This window comes from Carcharhinus amblyrhynchos, chromosome 23 (genome assembly GCF_965287045.1).
Source record: "Carcharhinus amblyrhynchos chromosome 23, sCarAmb.v2.hapA, whole genome shotgun sequence".
NCBI classification, from domain to species: Eukaryota; Metazoa; Chordata; class Chondrichthyes; order Carcharhiniformes; family Carcharhinidae; genus Carcharhinus; species Carcharhinus amblyrhynchos.
Genome location: NC_137346.1, coordinates 6,183,378 through 6,204,858, shown reverse-complemented (window position 1 = coordinate 6,204,858; position 21,481 = coordinate 6,183,378). Strand labels below are relative to the sequence as shown.

The following is a 21,481-nucleotide window of genomic DNA, read 5'->3' as shown; positions in this document are numbered from 1 at the left end:
GTGGAAAGAAAGACCTTGCATTGATGTAGAACATAGAACACTACAGTACAAACAGGGCCTTTGGCCCACAAGTTGCACTGATCATATCCATACCTACCAGGCCATAGAACTCTAACTCCCAATCCCATTAAATCCCATGTACTCATCCAGAAGTCTTTTAAAAGACCCCAGCGAGTTCGCCTCTATCACCACCGACAGCAGTCACCACCCTCTGAGTGAAAAACTTACCTCTAACATCTCCTCTGTACTTACTCCCCAGCACCTTAAACCTGTGTCCTCTCTAGCGACCATTTCAGCCCTGGGAAATAGCCTCTGAGAATCCACCCTATCTATTCCTCTCAACATTTTATAAACCTCTATCAGGTCACCTCTCAACCTTCGTCTCTCCCTCAATCTATCTTCATAAGGCATGCCTCCCAATCCAGGCAACATCCTTGTAAATCTCTGCACCCTTTCAGTAGCTTCCACATCCTTCCTGTAGTGAGGCGACCAGAACTGCGCACAGTACTCCAAGTGGGGTCTGACAAGGGTCTTATATACAGCTCTGGTAATGATGGCATCTCTCATGTTCTCAGGACATTCCAAAGAGCTTTATAGCCAAATAAGGTAGGAAATTTGATAAGCAGGATTTTAGTCTTTCCTTTTAGCAAAATCTTTGAAAAAACAAATGGTCTCTTATTTTCTTATACATTTTTTCTCTGATCCTGTTGCTTTGATTTTACCAGGCATTTTTCATCTGATGAACACTTTTTTACTGCACCGTGGGTTGCTCATAATCCAGCTGTTGCGTTGCCGCACCCAACAATGTTAAATGATCCTTTTGATCTGTACATTGATGCAGTACGTTACATCCCAGACAACGCAACCATCACCAAGGTAAGACATGGAGAAAGCACATTGAGTATTGATGTAATGAGGGAATGGGATATATTGCAAAATCTCAGGGTTAATTTTCACTATCGGTGAGCAGTTGGGGGAGCAACTGTAACAATATCATCATGGAAGGCCCCATGCATTCTGATGTTGGGACCTCGTTTACATTCAAGCAATGATATTCTAGCATGTTGGTTCTGCAGGATCCTGCTATCCTGGAAGGGGAGCAGGAAATGCGGAGGAGAATCCACAGATTACAGGCTTGAAACAAAGGATTAAAGTGAAGGATGGGTCAATTGTGGAGGACATAAGAGCATTATTGAAGTGCAGAACATTAGCAGCTAGCTTGGGGAGAGCAATTATACTCACGTTATTACGCAAAAAGAACCAAATGAATTATAGGTTATGATTCAAATAGGAGGCAGAGAGTGGGGGTCAATGGGTGCTATTCGGATTGGCGGTTGGTGACTAGTGGAGTGCCCCAGGGGTCGGTGCTGGGGCCTCAGCTATTTACCATTTATATAGATGATCTGGAGGAAGGAACCGAGTGTATGATGTCGAAATTTGCTGATGACACCAAGATTGGTGGAACGGCAAATTGTGCGGAGGGTGTGGAGAGTCTACAGAAGGATCTAGATAGACTGGGCGAATGGGCCAGGAAATGGCAAATGGAATTTAATGTTGGCAAGTGCGAGGTGGTCCACTTTGGTAGGAATAATGGTAGGAAGGATTATTACTTACGTGGCGAAAAACTGCAGCAGGCGACGGTGCAGAGGGACCTCGGGGTCCTTGTGCATGAGTCGCAGAAACCCAGCTTGCAGGTGCAGCAGGTGGTCAGGAAGGCGAATGGGATGCTGGCCTTCATAGCGAGGGGGATTGAATATAAAAGTAGGGAGGTCTTGCTGCGGCTGTATAGGGCATTGGTGAGGCCGCAGCTGGAGTACTGTGTGCAGTTTTGGGCGCCGTACTTACGCAAGGATATTTTGGCCTTGGAGGGAGTGCAGAGGAGGTTTACTAGGCTGATGCCGGAGTTGAGGGGGTTGAGCTATGAGGAGAGGCTGAATAAACTAGGCTTGTACTCGTTAGAGTTTAGAAGAATGAGGGGAGATCTCATTGAGACGTATAAGATGATGAATGGGATGGATAGGATAGAGATGGAGAGACTCTTCCCGCTCAGAAAGGACAGTAGGACTAGGGGGCACAGCCTCAAGGTAAAGGGGGGGCGGTTTAGAACGGAGTTGAGGAAGAATTTCTTCACTCAAAGGGTGGTGAATCTCTGGAATTCTCTGCCCGTTGAAGTGGTGGAGGCTCCCTCGCTAAATATTTTTAAGAAGCGGGTTGATGGGTTTTTGATAAGAGAGGGGATTAAGGGTTATGGGGAGAGGGCGGGAATGTGGAACTGAGCCATGACAGATCAGCCATGATCTTATTGAATGGCGGGGCAGGCTTGAAGGGCTAGATGGCCTACTCCTGCTCCTATTTCTTATGTTCTTATTCCCAGAGCTGCTTCAGTGATTCCATCAAGTGATATTGTTCTGGCTGATTCCCACTCTGTGTAGTGACCAGTTCAAGCACTCAGTTTAAATGTGCAATAATGACTGACATCCAATCAATGTCATAGAACTCTGATTTGCATTGAGTAATGATCCCCCTGCCAGTATTCGGGGATGTTTGCTCCTCAGTCTATGGTAATTTAGCTTATCTCCACTGGGGTTCTACAGTTGACCTCCAATCTCTGAATTAAAGAGTGGTGTCTCTACCAGAAATCATGCTCATGAGTACAAATGTTTCCATAGCTGAAAGTACAAGTGTGAAGATGTTTGCTGAAAGCAGGATTGGATTTAATTGTAGTATACTCCCACCTCTGATTGTAATATGACATTTAACATGTAAGTAAATTACTGGAGGGGAAACAGTCTCTCTAGAACCTTAGTTCAGGAAGGTGTTAGCACCTTTGTGAAGGGAGAGGTGATAGAAAGAAGTTTGGCTTAGTTGGTGTGATCCTATAGAGTTTTGAAATTTATTTCTTTTTACGGACCCTCTTAAGGTGACTGGACGAATATTGCACTCAGGCCGGGATGACCTCCCTGGTATCTTGGCTTTTCCTGGACTCAACAGCCCAGCAAGATCCCCAGAGTTCCATTACTGCATGACTGTAAATGTGAAAGGCAGAGAAACTTTGGATCCCAAAGTGTCGATTTTGCTTAGGGTGTACACAATTGATTGTGATACAGGCAAGCTAGTTATTATAGGTAAGTGATAATAAACTTGTAAATTAGGTGAATCTTTTACTCTGTTAGAAAGTAAGATCAAGCTGGGCAGGATCCCAGAGGGAAACTTATCCAATTTCAAACCCACATCAGCTAATGTGCTGGGGACCTGGATTCGAATCCTGCCATGGCAGATGGTGGAATTTGAGTTCAATAAAAAGTATCTGGAATTAAACATCAACTGATGACCATGAAACCATTGTCAATTATTGGGAAAACCCAGGAAGGAAATCTACCGTCTTTATCTGGTCTGGCCTACATGTGACTCCAGAGCCATAGCAATGTGGTCGACTCTCAGCTGCCCTTAGGCAACCAGGGATGGGCAATAAATACTGGCCAAACAGAGATGCCCATGTCCCACGAATGAAAAAAAAATCCCAGTCTGTCACAGGTAGCTACACTGTTTCCCAACACCCCTGGGGCCTTGAATGCTGATTGGAAAATTCCATTTGGTCTCTGACTATTGTCAGACATGGGATGCAGTCAGAGAATCAGCATACTAGCCGGCAGTGCAAATTCTGATCCCCCCAACCCCAAACTTTCCATACCTAAAAATTCAGCTCAGTGACATTATGGACAAACAATGTTTTCAGCGACAGCGTTCTGTGCCACAAGCGATATAACTTAGGTTCATTGCAGGGATTCATAGAACATAGAACATAGAACATTACAGCGCAGAACAGGCCCTTTGGCCCACGATGTTGCGCCGACCAGTTAAAAAACAATGACCCTCTAACCTAAACCAATCCCTTTCCATCCATAAACCTATCCACGGATCTCTTAAACGCCCCCAAACTAGGCGCATTTACAACTGCAGCAGGCAGGGCATTCCAATCCCTCACCACCCTCTGGGTAAAGAACCTACCCCTGACATCCGTCCTATAACTATCCCCCCTTAATTTAAAGCCATGCCCCCTCGTGCTAGCTTTCTCCATCCGAGGAAAAAGGCTATCACTGTCCACCCTATCTAAACCTCTAATCATCTTATATGTTTCAATAAGATCCCCTCTTAGCCGCCTTCTTTCTAACAAAAACAACCCCAAATCCCTCAGTCTCTCCTCATAGGACCTCCCCTCCATACCAGGCAACATCCTGGTAAACCTCCTCTGCACCCTCTCCAAAGCCTCCACATCCTTCCTATAATGTGGGGACCAGAACTGCACACAATACTCCAAGTGCGGCCGCACCAGAGTTGTGTACAGTTGCAACATGACGCTGCGACTCCTAAATTCAATCCCCCTACCAATAAACGCCAAGACACCGTATGCCTTCTTAACAACCTTATCTACTTGATTCCCAACTTTCAGGGATCTATGTACACGTACACCTAGATCCCTCTGTTCATCCACACTATTCAGAGTCCTCCCGTTAGCCCTATACTCGACACATCTGTTATTCCTGCCAAAGTGAATTACCTCACACTTCTCCGCATTAAACTCCATCCACCACCTCTCGGCCCAGCTCTGCAACCTGTCCAAGTCTCCCTGCAAACTATGACACCCTTCCTCACTATCTACCACACCTCCGACTTTGGTGTCATCAGCAAATTTACTAATCCACCCAACTATACCCTCATCCAGATCATTAATAAAAATTACAAACAGCAGTGGCCCCAAAACAGATCCCTGAGGCACACCACTCGTAACTGAACTCCATGACGAATACTTACCATCAACCACCACCCTCTGTCTCCTATCTGTTAGCCAATTCCTGATCCAATTACCTAGATTACCTCCAATCCCATACATCTGCATTTTCTGCAGAAGCCTTCCATGGTGAACCTTATCAAATGCCTTACTAAAGTCCATATATACCACGTCAACTGCCTTACCCCCATCCACCTCTTTGGTCACTTTCTCAAAAAGCTCAATAAGGTTAGTAAGGCATGACCTACCCGCTACAAAACCATGCTGACTATCTCCAATCAATTCATTACTCTCCAAATAACTATAAATCCTATCCCTAATAATTTTTTCTAAAACCTTGCCCACAACAGAAGTAAGACTCACCGGTCTATAATTCCCGGGGAAGTCTCTGCTCCCCTTCTTAAACAATGGGACAACATTCGCTATCCTCCAATCTTCCGGCACTATACCTGAGACCAACGACGACCTGAAGATCAGAGCCAGAGGCTCTGCAATCACCTCTCTTGCCTCCCAGAGAATCCTAGGATAAATCCCGTCCGGCCCAGGGGACTTATCTATTTTCAAACCCTCAAGAATATCCAGCACATCCCCCTTATCAACTGCAATACTGTCTAGTTTACACCCCTGTAACCCAGTGTTCTCCTCAGCTACGTTTATGTCCCCCTGCGTGAACACCGAAGAGAAATATTGGTTCAGTGCCTCTCCAATCTCTTCCGGTTCCACACACAACTTCCCTCTGCTGTCTGTAACTGGCCCTAATCTTGCCCTAACCAACCTTCTGTTCTTAACATACCTATAGAACGCCTTAGGATTCTCCTTAATCCTATCAGCCAAAGTCTTCTCATGTCCTCTTTTAGCCCTTCTTAACTCACTCTTCAACTCCCTCCTAGCCAATCTAAAGCTTTCTAGTGCACTACCTGAGCCCTCAAGTCTCATCCGAACATAAGCCTCCTTTTTCTTTTTAACCAGCGAATCAACTTTTTTAATCAACTCATCATATGACAAATTCCCTAACTCAACTGTGTTACTCTGCAATGAGAACATTTTGACGAAAGTGCTTTGCATAAACCAAATGCTTCACCGTTAGAGGAAGAGGAGGAGGAAACAATGGATGTGGCAGATCAGAGAACCCATTCATTGCCCTCTTGACTGGGGCAGTGTTAGTTGCAGGGAGACTCACAGAAGAAATGAAGTTTTAAAACTGTGCATTTAAAAAAATCATGGAGGTGATTCTCTGATCTTGCACGCCATTAGTAGATATCATCGGCCCCGGAGAATAGCTTGCAGACCTAAAAATCTGCTTTGCACCCAATGCCAAACAGTTTGTGAGTCTGATTCGCATATTTGGAGTAGGATTTAAATATGTTCAAATTCCAATGCTCAGAATTCCCTGGCCTTGGGGCACAATGTGATACTGGCAAGAATCACTACTGGTCTCCACTAGCGGAAACCTGGCTCAGTGGTCATGCCCGGGGTCTCTGAGGACACTGAAGGCCCCCAGGTGGTTGGAAGCATGGTCAGCCAGTGCCCATCGGCCACTGGACAACCCGGTGGTGCCAATTGAGTACCACCAGTGTGCCAGTTTGATGTTGCCAGTGCCTGTTGGGTACTGCCAGTGTGCCAGGGCAATGATGGAGTGAGGGGAGCCTATGTGGATGGTTATGACTAGGGGCTATGTGGGTGAGGATCTGAGCAGGGAATCATGCAGGGGTAGATCGTGAAGGCGGTCTTGATGGGGAACAAGTCGGGGTTCCTGATGGTGAGGGGCATGCTGGGGATCAGGAAGGGGAATCTATTGGGAGGGCCCTGATGCTGACAACCCATAGTTGATGTATGAAGAGATGGTGTGGGGGAACATACCACCAATGGGAGGCTGGGGCCTGATTTCTGTGCAGTCTTGGAGAGTCTCCTTGGTGGAAATCAGGGTGCTCTTGTGAAACAACAACCAAATGCTCAGAAGTTTGGTCCACTGGTGTTTCTAGGTCCTGTACTCCACCTCCCAGTCCTGGATTGTGTGAGAGGATTGCAGTGTAGTACGCACCTGAGAGACCGGCACATATCATCCTATTATCTTTGTTGTTATGCCACTTAGAAATTTTTTGGGAGAATTCCACCCCTTGCATATGCATAAAGAGATAAATTTATTTTTGATTAGAATTGTAGTCACATTGTAAAAGCATCCATAAAGGTTTCCTTTAATCTAGTGGAACATGTTCATTTTGATTCCCAAATGCAATTTAACTATAAATACTGACCAGCGTGAATCTTCATAAATGCATTTATATCACTAAATTAGAGATTTGAAGAATTGTATCCAAGTGAAATTACAAGAATATTTCAATTTTGCAAAATCATAATATGTATAATTTCTGTTGAAGCTTATAAAGTGTCTCACTGTTCATTGATACTCTGTAATGTATCCTATTTGTTTAAGGGCAAGTGTCCTTTATATAAGCTTCACCACTATCACTATAAAATGTCACCATAGAATAAAGTAACCCCACTCATAATACAACAGCCACTAGATGGAGCTTATTTTAAAATAGATTATAAAATTTAAATGAGTACATGCTGTAACTGTGAGGAAACTACACCACCTGCAAGTCTCTGATAACTGGATGCTGAAGAGTTATTGCCAACATTTTTCTCTCCCCTATTTGTGTATTTATCTGTTTACTGTTTGATTTTTTTTCAGGCTGCACCGTGGTTTCCTTGTTCAATGAAAATGGGGAGTTAAATGTGGGAGGATTCCAGCTCAGATTGAGCCAAGAGATGCCATCAAAAGAACAGACTCCCCTTACTGCATCATCACTCAATCATCAACCCACAGTTCCCTGCTGCAGTCTGTTAATTCGACTTTTACCACACACACAGGTAACTCAGCTCAGTCATATTAGATGCATTCAGTTTTTGTGTACCTCTAGTGAAGATTCACAAGTCACTTTTGTAAGAAGTGGTTCTTATAAGAAGCAACATGCACTTACCTTATGATGTCTATCAGACATGTCACAAAGTGCTTCACAACTGAGTTAGTTTGAAGTGCAACAACAGTGCTTGTACGAATACACACAGTGTAGGAGTTAATTAACTCAGTTGTTTAGATGCCTACCGTGTAATGAGAAATGACACCCATGGTTCAGTCCTGCTATAGACTGTGGTAATTCTTGAAGATTTGTCTCCTAACCATGTCTATGCTTGTGGAGTGGTGCCCCTCAAGTCATATATAACCAATTGTCTGTCACTCTCTCTCTCAAACGGAATGAAAGGCTATGATGCTTTGTGGACAGTTACAAGTTACAAACAGTGTCTATTTTGCACATGACAAGATTTCACAAATAAAGCTTAACAAATGAATCTGTCTAAGGTGGTGTCAATTAAAGAGAAAATATTAGTCAGTAAACTTTAGTGCTATAAGTCAGGCAGGAAATGGCCTAGTGGTATTATTGCTGGACTATTAATCCAGAACCTCAGCTAATGTTCTGGAGACCCAGGTCCGAATCTCACCACAGCAGATGGTGGAATTGGAATTCAATAAAAAAAATCCAGAAATAAAATCTACTGATGACCACAAAACCATTGTTGATTTGTCCCACTAATGTCCTTTAGGAAAGGAAATGTGCTATCCTTACCTGGTCTGGCCTACGTCTGACTCCAAACCCACAGCAATGTGGTTGATTCTCAACTGCCTTTGGGCAAGTAAGGATGGACAATAAATACTGGTCAGCCAACGAATCCCGTGTCTCATAAAAAAGCCTTTGGCCCTTTCTGGTGAATTCCCACTGTCACATTGTGCGCTGGAAGGCCAGAGCTCTAGACCAGGATAAGAATGTGCTGGGTCTTAGAATTGCATTACAATTTCCAGGATGACCAATGGAAATAGCAAGTGGGGGGGAAGGTGGGCAGGCAGTGCATCTGGTCCAAATTCAGGCCATTAGAAAAAGTGGACACTATTGGGCAGCAAGATCTTCAAAATCTATCTAGCACAGCCTTGAGCCATGGTTACATGGGGCAGGCAGGAAAGTGAAGTTATTCCACAATCAGATTAGCCATCAGCTTTTCGAATGGCTTGATGGGCCTGTTTTTTAAGATTTTACGTAAAGAGTTTCTATGCAAGACATGGTTTGATGATTGAACAAAGGACAAAAGTGGAAGTTACCTTAGGCTTCCATCCATGATCTTTGCTGGATCCATGAAGAAAAATGTGAATTTCATATGAACATTTTTGATAAGTGAGCTGTGGGAGGCATCTTTAAGTCAGCCCTGCAAAACATGGCCGACACCCTAGATCTGCCCCTGGTATCACAGGCACTTGTGACGTGGAGATGCCAGTGTTGGACTGGAGTAAACACAGTAAGAAATCTGACAACACCAGGTTAAGTCCAACCGATTTATTTGATCATCAATATCAAATAAATAGTAAATAAATCAAATATATCAAATAAATCGGTTGGACTTAACCTGGTGTTGTCAGATTTCTTACTGTGATCACAGGCACTTGCCAAACGTGTGGAAAACAGAGAATCCACCTCAGAAAGTTTGCTGAGGTTAGTGGCAGAGGTGCTAGGTAAGCACATCCCAGGTTTTATGCTCCTTTGCAGACTCCTTTTGCAGATTTTCAGAGCCTTAATAACACAGAGAACATCATATGGGCAAATTAGTTGAGAAGATTCACTCACATAATGGAGAAAAGAGGAAGAATATCAATGTATGTGTTGCGACCCTTGTGCTATCCTGTTTAAAAATTGAAGGTGAAAGGCTGCTGCAGACAAGAAGGTGATTTTTTGTAGCCAATTGTTTGAAATTTCAAATATTTCTGTATGCCTATTTGTGCATCTGCACTGTTCAATATGGATGTTTAAATTTTAAGAAGAATTCTGCCTTTCTGAGCATTGCTGTGTGTTTTCTATATCCCATCCTGTATTGCTATGATGGTAATAATGGAAAAGGTAATACCACCTAATACCACCTACAGTGCAGCACGGTAGCATAATGGTTAGCACTGCTGCTTCACAGCGCCAGGAACCCGGGTTCGATTCCTGGCTTAGGTCACTGTCTGTGTGGAGTTTGCAGGTTCTCCCTGTGTCTGCATGGGTTTCCTCCAGGTGCTCCGGTTTCCTCCCACAATCCAAAAGACGTGCTGGTTAGATACATTGACCCGAACAGGCGCCGGACTGTGGTGACTAGGGGAATTTCACAGTAACTTCATTGCATTGTTAATGTAAGCCTTACTTGTGACTAATAAAAACAAACTTTAAAAACTAATTTAAATATGGTTTACATTTCATTATATTTGGGTCAAAATCCTGGAATTCCATCCCTAACAGCACTGTGGATTTACCTACACCTTAAGGGCTACAGCATTTCAAGAAGCCAGCTCACCACCACCTGCTGAAAGGCAATTAGGGATGGACAATAAATGCTGGCCTAGCCAGCAACACCCACATCCTGTTCTGAAAATATATAGGTGATTGTGTTTGGGAGCATTGGCCTCACATTCAGTAGGAAATACTGTGTTCTCCACGTTATTTGGGGATTGGATGGAACAGGTCTCACAACCGAACAATACTGCTGAACGAGTAGACAGTCCTGAGTTTAATGCAAAAAAATTTGCTTAGATTGATCTTGGGATATTCCCATGTTTCTAATCTAATGTTACAGTAAGGAGATACCTTTACCATCGTGCCACTGAGGGAATTTAACAATTCTATTCTACCAGCTGAGTTGTCTGCGTATGGCTGAGAGTACTGAAGGCAAAATAAAAACTGCCATTTGCTTGGTGTAGTTAAGTTTCCTTTTGTAATTGATTTCTCAGTTATCCTTTTCACCCAATCCCTTAGAATCAGCATTAACAATTAAACACAACAGTGAAATCCTTCTCCAAAATATCCCAATTTCTTTTTGCTTTGGCCAGGATCCTGTGCCTCCCCCGGACTATCTGAGTGGATTTTACTTCACTGGAGACTCAAAACCAAATCAATCTGAGCTGGAGATAATTTCATCCTTCCAGCAGGACAAGGAATTCCCAAATTCCGTGGGTGATGCAGCAGCACGATTAATGACCAAGGAGCAGACACAGGGTAAGGAGTTCCTTTAGCATGCATTCCCTATTACTAAGAACATAAGAACTAGGAGCAGGAGTAAGCCATTTGGCCCCTCGAGCTTGCTTGACCATTCAATAAGATCATGGCTGATCTTTTCGTGGACTCAGCTTCACTTACCCACCCACCCATCATAACCCTTAATTCCTTTACTGTTCAAAAATTTGTCAATCCATGCCTTAAAAACATTCAATGAGAAATCACAGTGTATGGTCTGAAGGTGGATGATAGGAAACCATAAAACATAGGAATTAGGAGTGGGAGCCGGCAATTCAGCACTTTGAGCTTGCTCCATCATTCAACTTCATCATGGCAGAGTTTTTAATTTCTTAACATAAAGACGACGCCTAAGCCTTCTTTTTCCACCATGCACAGTAGCATGCTGCAATTTTTTAACCATTTAAATAATAGTCCATTTTGCTGTTATTCCTATCAAAATGGATGACCTTACATTTACCAACATTGTACTCCATCTGCCAGTCTCTCGCCCACTCACTTAGACTATCTATATCCCTTTGCAGACTTTCAGCATCCTCTGCACACTTTGCTCTGCCACTCATCTTAGTGTCATTTGCGAATTTTGGTCCCCAACTCCAAATCATCTGTGTGAATTGTAAACAATTGCAGTCCCAACACTGATCCCTGGGGCACACCATTTGATGCTGAATTAGCTGATCCTGCCTGACTGTGATGAAACCATACTGAAGCAAGAAATCAAGGTGTTCAGGAGACAAGGGAGAAAACTAGAAAAAAGTTGGAGTACATTTCTCGGCCTACAAATGAAGCACTGCAGTGAAGCACACCTTCCAGATAGGTGGTGTGCTATTCCTAGTTTCAATTGACACATTATTTTTTCTACCACTGCTTCTCCCTCTCTTGTTTCTTCTTCTCCTGAAAGCATCTACTTCTTACTGGAATGCAGTTCGAAAGCACTGTTAGCTGGTACCTCAATCAAGTGACAGTTGTTCAAGTGTGAACCTATATGGTGCGTATCAGCAAACTCATGGTGAGCACCATCACAGCTGTATCAAGTCGTTACTTCCAAACATGTGCACTTCTACCTACAGATCAGGAGAGGGTACTTTGACTAATTTTCCTCCACCTAACCTAGCAACACTGAGGCCAAACATGGCACCAACACAGCCAGACTAGCTTGGATTTGCCAATTCAGCACAGAAATGGGTTGTCAGCTATGGATGGACATATTCCTGAAGGCTTCATCTCAACTTTTCATCTTTAACAGCCCAAACCAATCCTTGCTAGTGTTTATCCTCCATACAGCCAATGTGCTAATCTCTTATGTAAGCTCATTTTATAATCCTTTTATTATCCTCTCCTCCAAGCACCTCATAAATCTATTCTTTCTTATTTGTTGAAGGATTGTCACCTGTGAATACATGAAGAAATGAATTTATACAAAGTACATTATTATGCTGTATGTGTGTATTATCATCATTATATGACATAATAATGTTATATATCAATATTATAATGACAAAAGTGCAAACTTAAATGCCCCACACTCTGCCGATCCTGTTGCAGCCACAAATTTATATATAAACTACTCTAAAATGGACTGTACCCCACCCAATTTTACCGATCTAATCTTCTGAGGAAATATTCTAGATCACTTCTTCTGATTAAGTTACATCAAATGGATCTTCAGAATATATGCCCAGCCTTACATGCATCGGTGGAGGTGTATTGAATAGAGGGAGTCAGAACATCTCAGTTCCAGTCTATGTTAAGTTGGTTGATTTCAGCTGGGCTAATAGCTGTGATGCTACAATGGATCTCAGTAACTCAGAGTATGCCTCTCTATTGCTGGAAGGCATCATTTGGTACGGCATTGAATAAATTATAATGGTTTAGCCTGCTGGTTGTCAAGGTCTGGGTTCATGAATGATGATTAGCTGTTGTGTATCAGAGATTGGCAAATATACTTGTTCAGGAGAGGGAAAGGAGGAAGATTAGAACAAGTAGACTAGCCCCTTTTAAGGTCAGTTTCAGTTTGATTTGAACTCGGTATAATTTACCAAACATTGTACACACTGTTCCCAATATGATATTGAATTACCTTCTCAATGAATACACTGTTTTCTGTACTTGTAAGAAAAAGGCAGGAAGTTTTTATCATCCAATTCATAACTTCAGCCCAATTCTAAGGTTAAGAGGTGGGATTTTGTACTACTGATTATGTACAACTGCACATAATAACCCCCCACCATTCACATAAAACCACATTGTTTGACTAGAAATTCACCTAAAATGGCATTTTGAAGCAGCCACTGTCTATGTGGAGTTTGCACTTTTACCCAGTATCTGTGTGGATTTCCTCCGGGTGGTCCGGTTTCCTCCTACAGTCCAAAGATGTGTGGGTTAGGTTGATTGGTCATGCTAAATTGACCAAATGTCAGGGGGATTAGCAGGGCAAATGTGTAGGGTTACGGGAATAGGACCTGGGTGGGATGTGGTCAGTATAGACTCAATGGGCCGAACGGCCTCCTCCTATACTGTCGGGATTCTATGAGTTGCCAAGATTGGGTATAGTGGGTCCAGAGAGGTAATTATCAGAAAGGACTTGGATTTAAAGTTAATTGTGGTATCTGTTCAGACCCAAAACGTTAGCTTCTTTTTTTCATTTCAATGTTATGATCCTATTTCCAATAAATTTGCAGTGCCTCGTGGTTACTCATGCTTACAATTCCCTCAATGGCTTGCCACACTGAGTCTAACTCTGGACTCCTTTGCGTCCATGTGGCTGACTATGTTGTTGCAATCTGTTATATATTAAAATAGCAATACATCTTGCCAGATCTTTACCATTGTGACGTAGATCCTTTGGAAACTTAACCTAAATGTCAAGACAACAAGTATGTTTGCAGTGCAGTGTGTATTCTCCTGTAAAATCTTTGCTGCCTTTGTAGTTCACCCTGAACAGTGGATGGCCTGGTACAAAGAAAGACTAGGTGGCAAGAAACACCTCTCACCGCACCAGCCACCAGCATATCTTAGCGTAGTCCGTATGGTTCGATATCATCAACGAGCCGGAATACGTCTTCGAATTTCCCAAGTCTATGGGTTGAAAGGTTTGTGTATTATTGTGTGCTTCTCTCCCACATCACAAATATAATACAGATTTGACAAGAATTCTTGTCTGTGGTTGAAAACAGCCTGGGAGGGGTTAAAATTCAAAGTTACCCATACAAAATTATTTCTCAAATGAAAATGCAAGAAGTCAGAATTCAGATGTACTGATTGTGGTTGGTTTCACAATGTGTAAAGTATTATGCAAAGCACAATAGCCATTGTAAGATGCCAATTGGGTTAAATGATGATTTTTTTCATTAGATTGGCTATAGACTTGCTACGTAGGGCAGCAGCACAGTGGTTAGCACTAGTGCTTCACAGTGCCAGGGACCTGGGTTTGATTCCTGGCTTGGGTCACTGTCTATGTGGAGTTTGCACATTCTCCCCATGTCTGCGTGGGTTTTCTCTGGGTGCTCCAGTTTCCTCCAACAATCCAAAGATGTACAAGTCAGGTTGATTGGCCATGCTAAATTGCCACTTAGTGTCAGGGGGAATTGCAGGGTAAATATGTAGGGCTATAAGGTTTTGTGGTCGGTGCAGACTCAATGGGCCAAATGGCTTCCTTCTGCACTGTCGGGATTCTATGTTTCTATGACTTATAATTGTCAAATGTACTGTAGTCTTTTGTTTCACTTCTTATTTGTCCTTTGAGCTGAAGATGTTCATATTCATCAACTGCAGCATCTGGCCAGGTTCTGATACTTACAGAGGTGATTGCTAAGGCTGATGTGCACTTGGGTGGCTGTGCTGCAAATGGAATGGATATCATGGACAATTGAATTTTGGATGCATTGCTGGCTCAGGATTTCTTCTCCTGGCATTTTCTGTTATGCCTCTGATATGCAATTGCTTTCAAAGGAAGTTGCATTGTTTTGATTGCACCTGTGCAGTAATCCTGGATGATCTTCTTCCAGGACTTGAAATCAATATTAAAATTCCTAAGTGAAACCTTCAGCGTGTCCTTTGACTACCATAAGAGGGCGGCCCAGACTTAATCCTCCATGGAACATTCACTTTGGCAAATAAGTATAATGTATTTTGACTACATGACCAGCCAAATTCAGTTGAGATTGGTGTGGATGCTTGGCATGCCAGCTCAGTGAACAGCTCAGTGTTTGAGCTGTAGGTATGCCCACAGCACTGTTTGGGAGGGAGTTCCAGGATTTTGATCCAAGGACAGTAAAGGAATGGTGATATATTTCCAAACCAGGATAGGATTTGGATTGGTGGGAAACTTCCAGGTAGTGGTGTTTCCATGTGTCTACAGCCTTTGTCTTTCTGGATGGTAGTGGTTGGTTGTGAAGGTGCTGACGAAGGAGGCTTAGTGAATTCCTGCAGTGCATCTTGTAGAATCATTGAATCCCTACAGTACCGATCACAATCCCACCCAGACCCTATTCCTGTAACTCCATGTATTTACCCTGCTATTCCCCTGATGCTCAAGTCAATTTAGCATGGCCAATCTACCTAATACGCACATTTTTGGACTTGTGGGAGGAAACCGGAGCACCTGGAGGAAACCCACACGAACATGGGGAGAAAGTGCAAACTCCACACAGACAGTGACTCTGGAATCGAACCTGGGACTCTGGCGCTGTGAGGCACCCCGGTGTAGATGGTACACAGTGCTGCCACTGTGCATTGGTAGTTGAGAGAGTAAATGTTTGCAGATGGGGTGGCATGTCTTGGGTGGTGCCTTGAGTGTTGTTGGAGTTGCACTCATCCAGGCAAGTGGAGAGTATTCCATCACATCCCTGACTTGTGCCTTGGAGATGGTTAGTTATTCTCCACAAAATTCCCAGCTTATGATCTGCTATTGCAGCTAAAGTATTTATATGGCTAGTCCAGTTCAGCCTGTGGTCAATGGTAACACTCTAGGTCTTGATAATGGGGAATTCAATGACGGTAATGCCAATGAATGTCAAGAGGGAGGTATGATTCTCTCTTGCTGGAGATGGTCATTGCCTGGCACTTGTGTGGCACAGATGTTTCTTGTCACTTGTCAGCCTGAATCTGGATATTGTCCAGGTCTTACTGCATTTTGACATGGACTGTTTCAGTATCTAAGGAGTCACAAAATGTACTGTCAGCAAACATCTACCCTGAGGAATTCCTGCAGTGAAGACTTGAAACTGAAATGATTGACCTCTGCCCACCACAACCATCTTCCTTTGTGCTAGGTACAAGTCCAACCAGCAGATAGTTTTCTCCTTGATACCTATTGAGTCCAATTTTGTTATGGCACCTTGATGTCACACTCAGTCAAATGCTGTCTTGATGTCAAGGGCAGTCTGTCTCACTTCACCTCTGGAGTTCAGCTGTTTTGTCTGATGTTTGAACCATGTCTGAAATGAGAGGCTCTGGTGGAACCCAAACTGAGCATGCATGAGCACGTGCAATGTGAAAACATAGTTGATGCTCCTTCCATCTCTTTCCAGTGATCGAGAGTAGACTGATGGGGCAGTGATGATTGGTAGAGTTGGATCTGATCTTTTTGTGTACCAACATACGAGACAATGTGTCAGTGTATCAGCAAGTGCATGCTTTGGCACATTGTATTGTTCGGCTGATTGCCTTGTTAGAGATAAGTGAAGACTATTAGCTCAACTTCCAAAGGGTATAAATAGACACAGCTGGAACAGTTACGGAGGTGGATTTTATATGGAGTTTGAGTCTCTGTTGAGTTGGATGCGCAATAAACTTGCTAAAGGTAAAAGACAAGCTGCTGTATTATCATACATGTATCAGTTAATATTAACAATACCAGGGAAATTTTCCATGCTGCTGGGTAGATGCCAGTGTTATAGTTGTCCTGGTTCGTGGCACAGAAAGTTTGGAAGCATAAGTCTTTAGTACTATTGTCAGAATATTGTCAGAGCCCACAGCATTTGCAGTATCTACCACACATTGCAGTTAATTCTTCAGGACAACAAGAAATGCACGGTAAATGCCAGTTTGCCAGTATTGCCCGTATTCGAAGAAAAAAAATGCACGAAAATATTTAGCTGCTTTGTCACAATAGTGTTATAGCTTGTGATATGAAAGGGTCAAAGAACAGTATACAACACAGGAACAGCCAACCGGCCCTCCAAATCTGTGCCGATGTATTACATTCTTGCATTAGCTAATATATTATATCTGCACTGTTAAGCAATCACTTTTTTCAGTTAACTAGTTTTTTTAAGTTAATTTTTCTCTTCTGCAGAAAATGGCCTTTACGTGAATGTTTTTGCCAGAGTTCTGAAAGGTGACAATGCATTGCGACTGCCTGATACAGGGGGCAGAGATGAAAAATTCTTGACCCATCTTCATGACTTTGCTAGCCTTCAGAGCTCACCTTGCTGGAAAGATCCAACTTGGGTAGGGAGCAGGAAATGTGGACAGAATAATATATGTATCAGTTACTTGCAGTCATATCATGCTTTATTAAGTCATAAAGAAAGACTTGCATTTATATACTGCCTTTTATGACCACTGGTTGTCACAAAGCATTTTGCAGCTAATGAAATCCTTTTGAAATGCACTCTGTGTTTCAATGAAGGAAAATCAAAGGGAATGATCTTGCCAAAAAAAATTCTAAGTGCCGAATGAACGTGAAAACAGGAGTTGTGCTGATTTTTTTGGGAGAGATAAAAATCCAATCTTACCACACTCTGAGGAAGAAGATTCAGCAAGAGCTCTTTGTGGCCAGCAGGATAAGGGGCCAGGGCCTCAGCTCGCCTGAAAGCCAGCAGTTTGCAGCAGAGGACGCTGTTGCGCATGTGCAGTTCTCTGTTCTATGCAACAGCACTCAGATAAAACAAAATCCCATAATACCAATTGAAAGAAAGCAAAAGGTTTTTTCTTGTGTTCTGGCCAACAATACGACAAAGCATAGATTAGCTGCACATTATTTTAATTACTGGTTCTGAAACATTGTGAAAAATTGGCTATTTTTTTCCCAACAGAAAAATGCTTCAAAAATAATTTGTGGCAACTTCCAATTCCATATTAAATGTTTGTTCATAGTATAACAGAGAAAATGATGTAGGACTGATGCAAACATTTTACTGACTGTGATGTTTAATTCTGTTCTTAACCAGTGAAGACTAATATATTATAAACTAAATTTTGCTACACAAACTTCTGTTACCAAGTCTTCCTCAAGAGGAATGTTGAATGGAACACAGGGGCCAAAGTTTCACTCCCAAGTCAGGTGTGCAGAGTCAGTAAAATTCCTGACTTGACAGAAACTTCCCTGAATGTTTAGATTTTCATTCTGAGGGTTGGGGTTGGGGTGGTGTGTGTACAAGTACTGAAAGGAGTTGGGTTTGCTGCCACTGGAAATTCGGGACACAGCCGCAGGGGCTGTCAAATGACAAGATGGGCCAGTTGAATGCTCCATGTCCCAATTGTAATAAAAACAATGAAACAAAATACAGCCCTCTAGCCCTCATCTCCCCTTGCTCCTCATACATTCATGCCACTGTGCCCCCCCCACCCACCTGTAGCCCCTCATACTTTCCATGCTAAATAATGCCCCTCTACCTACCTCATGGCACCTAATACCCTCCTTGCCACCATGTGCCCCTCTACCCACCCCATTGTGCTTCATATCCTCTATGGCAACCAGGACCCTCCAATTATCCTTCATAGCCCCTCACGCCCTCTGTGCCAACCTATAAGTCCTCACTTATCCCAGTGGCTCTTTATGGCTCCATTCCAGTTTAATATGAAGCTATGCCCCCCCTCCACCCACCACTTTTTGCCCTTATACCCTCCATGCCATCTCACCCAATATCCACTATGGGTAGACCTCAGGAGCCATGTTGAGATGAAATAAAATAAATTACTAATTATCTATTATAGAATTCATTGTACTAAAAAAAACTTCAATTGATAAAAAAGTCTATTCAATACATTTAAATCCCATCCATTATAAAAAGTCAAACATTTGTATTCATATCCCTGGCAGTAGAGATGGATAATCCCTTTATAACGACTTGGACTGTCAATCAAACTGTGAACATAAAGGCACGTACTGTGATAATGACAGACTGTGGGAGCAATCAGACAGCACTAATACTCTCCATAATAACTCTCAGGCTTTTGTCAACAAACATATGTTGACATTGATTTTTTTCAACTGCAGGCTGTTTTCCTTTTAATATTAGAAGAGCAGGCAATTTAAATAACTTGACAGCTTAATAGTTCCACAGACTTTGTCCACTTTTTACACACATTCATTACCATTCTTAAAAATCCCAAAGGGGTACCTGAACTGCTCCAAAAGGGTACTTGACTTCTCCAAAGAATTCCAGCAGGTTTAGACACTTTCCTCAAATTTGGGCATTTCACGAGCCATGTTTCAGAAATTTTGATGACAAAAATTGCTTCTGATTTAAAGCAGCTGCGGTCTTAAATGTGCTGTTGCCTTTGTGAACCATGGATGTGTGAAATATGTCTCCTCACAATGGTGGGTGGGGGTTCTGCACATTTTGGTTAAAGCGCAAAGTCCTTCCATCTTTGCAAAAATTCAGGCCCAATTATGGAAATCAGTATGTCCAATTATGTTGCTCATAATATAGTGAACAACCTCAAAAAAAGAAGCAATGCAAATTGGAATTGTTCTGCTGTCCAAACCACATGCCCATCACCAACACTCCATGCCAGAAGCAGAGCCCAACAGCACCCCTATTGTGTTTGATTTTAAACCTTTTATTCCTCAGGTGTTACATCCATGCTGGGATATTCACAGTGTGCTACTGGTCCAGATATTTGGTATCAATGTTATCTACACACGTGATCATAATGGTCAACAACCAGGCAAAGTCACATCACACACAGGAGAGCAGCCAGAACTGAATGAGCTGTTACAGTTGGGGTGGTCGGCAATCCCTCTCTTTTGTGGGTAACTGCACATTGATTAATTCATTTATCTGGTCTCTGAAATTTTAAAAAGGGTATAATCTTCATTGTTTATAACTTTCAAGGTACAAACATCTCCTTCCATGCACTGTGGCACCATTCTATCTTTTTTCAGTATAACTGCCCTGCATTGCAAAGCAACCCCAACCCACCTCACTTCTGAGTTGGAGTTTCTTCCTTATACATGGGGAGATCCTGGAGTGATTTCCACCAAAGGGAAAGAGCTCACCATTAACTCCAGGGAATGTTGGTGGTGCTGCAATATCCATAGAAGATGCAGAATCTTAATGAGGCAGAGTTCCCCAAAGATCAAAGTGTTTGGGGTTGACTGAGGAAGGAGGCCAGGAGCCCCCATTACAGTTGCTCTCTGGGGCTTACTGCCACCCCCCACATTTACAAATATATTAAGTTTTATTGTACAATGGATTGAAAAGAAAGAAAGCACTTTCATTCCCCTATAGTGCCTTTAATGAGGGTGGAATTTTCTGGCCATACACACCGGTGGGATTTTCTGGTTCCGCTGCAGTGAACGGAGATTTGGCTGAGTGCCTAGTTCTCCATGTTCACTTACAGTGGCACCAAGATGTGAACAACCTGTAAAATTGCGCTCTGGATCTTCCAACATTCTTTATTTCTAATTGAATATGTTTGAACTGTAGGCATTGTTGTATTGTAGGAAGTGCAGCAGCCAATTTGTGCACAGCAAAGTACCACAAACGGTAATTAGATAATGACCAGATAATCTAGTGATATTGGTTGTGAGAAAACTGTTAATGAGAACATTGGGAGATCTGGCCTGCTGTTCTTTAGGATAGCACCATGGGATCTCCTATGCCCATCTGAACGTGTTTAACTTCTCATTTAAAATAACAAGCTTGAGGAAAATGAGAAACAAATCTTCATTTTGCAACAAAGCTCCGTACTTTATAGCATTCGCCCAACTGCATAAACTGCACTCTGCAGGAAACAGGAAAGTAGATTGTGGTTTGCAGTGGTACATCTGCAGCTTCTGTCTCCAGTGTTGCAGAGTGCTCCAGACTCACCCGCTTACTTCAGCTGAACTGTCCTGTCTTTTATCTCTCTCTTTCTTCTAGCCCATACGTAAAAACTGGGGTCCATAACGCTCCGCTCTTTCAAGGCTCTCCAGATGCTGTAAGTATTCAGAAAGCTTGAACCTTCTACCAACAGTGGGATGTCGACAGTTACACAAAACAGTTTGTGCTCTGTTGTTTTAGTTACATTTCTGTCACTGCTGTGACCCTTCCTTAAACAATTACAATTTGAATTTAGTTTTTCATTAATCAATAATTCCCACTGGTTCCTATTCCATTTGTACAATCCTTTTCAGAGCTTGAGCTAAATTTCCCCCAGTTTTAGGCATGATGCCACAGTCTGTTCTGAGAAAGTTGAAAAACAGATTCATATGTTACCTAAATGAGTAAATTATTCATGTTGCCACCATAACCTGCATGCACTCAGATGGATTACTATGATTAATCAAATTCTAGATGCTCCTATTTTTGTTACAAATGATGACTCTACTGATGGGTTTATGAATGTGAAATAGATTAAACTTCCAGTGACGCCTGCTAGAGAT

At 42.6% G+C, this 21,481-nt stretch overlaps 1 protein-coding gene across 1 annotated transcript in view; it reads left to right on the top strand.

The window, feature by feature from the left end:
- LOC145357451 (uncharacterized) overlaps positions 1 to 21,481 on the top strand; it is a 59,337-nt gene that overhangs the window by 25,458 nt on the left and 12,398 nt on the right. The window contains exons 7-14 of the mRNA XM_080210802.1: positions 726 to 876; positions 2,921 to 3,125; positions 7,485 to 7,663; positions 10,701 to 10,866; positions 13,815 to 13,976; positions 17,183 to 17,337; positions 19,686 to 19,867; positions 20,979 to 21,036. Of these exons, the coding sequence (XP_080066928.1) occupies positions 726 to 876; positions 2,921 to 3,125; positions 7,485 to 7,663; positions 10,701 to 10,866; positions 13,815 to 13,976; positions 17,183 to 17,337; positions 19,686 to 19,867; positions 20,979 to 21,036 (1,258 nt within the window). The remainder of the gene's footprint in view (positions 1 to 725; positions 877 to 2,920; positions 3,126 to 7,484; positions 7,664 to 10,700; positions 10,867 to 13,814; positions 13,977 to 17,182; positions 17,338 to 19,685; positions 19,868 to 20,978; positions 21,037 to 21,481) is intronic.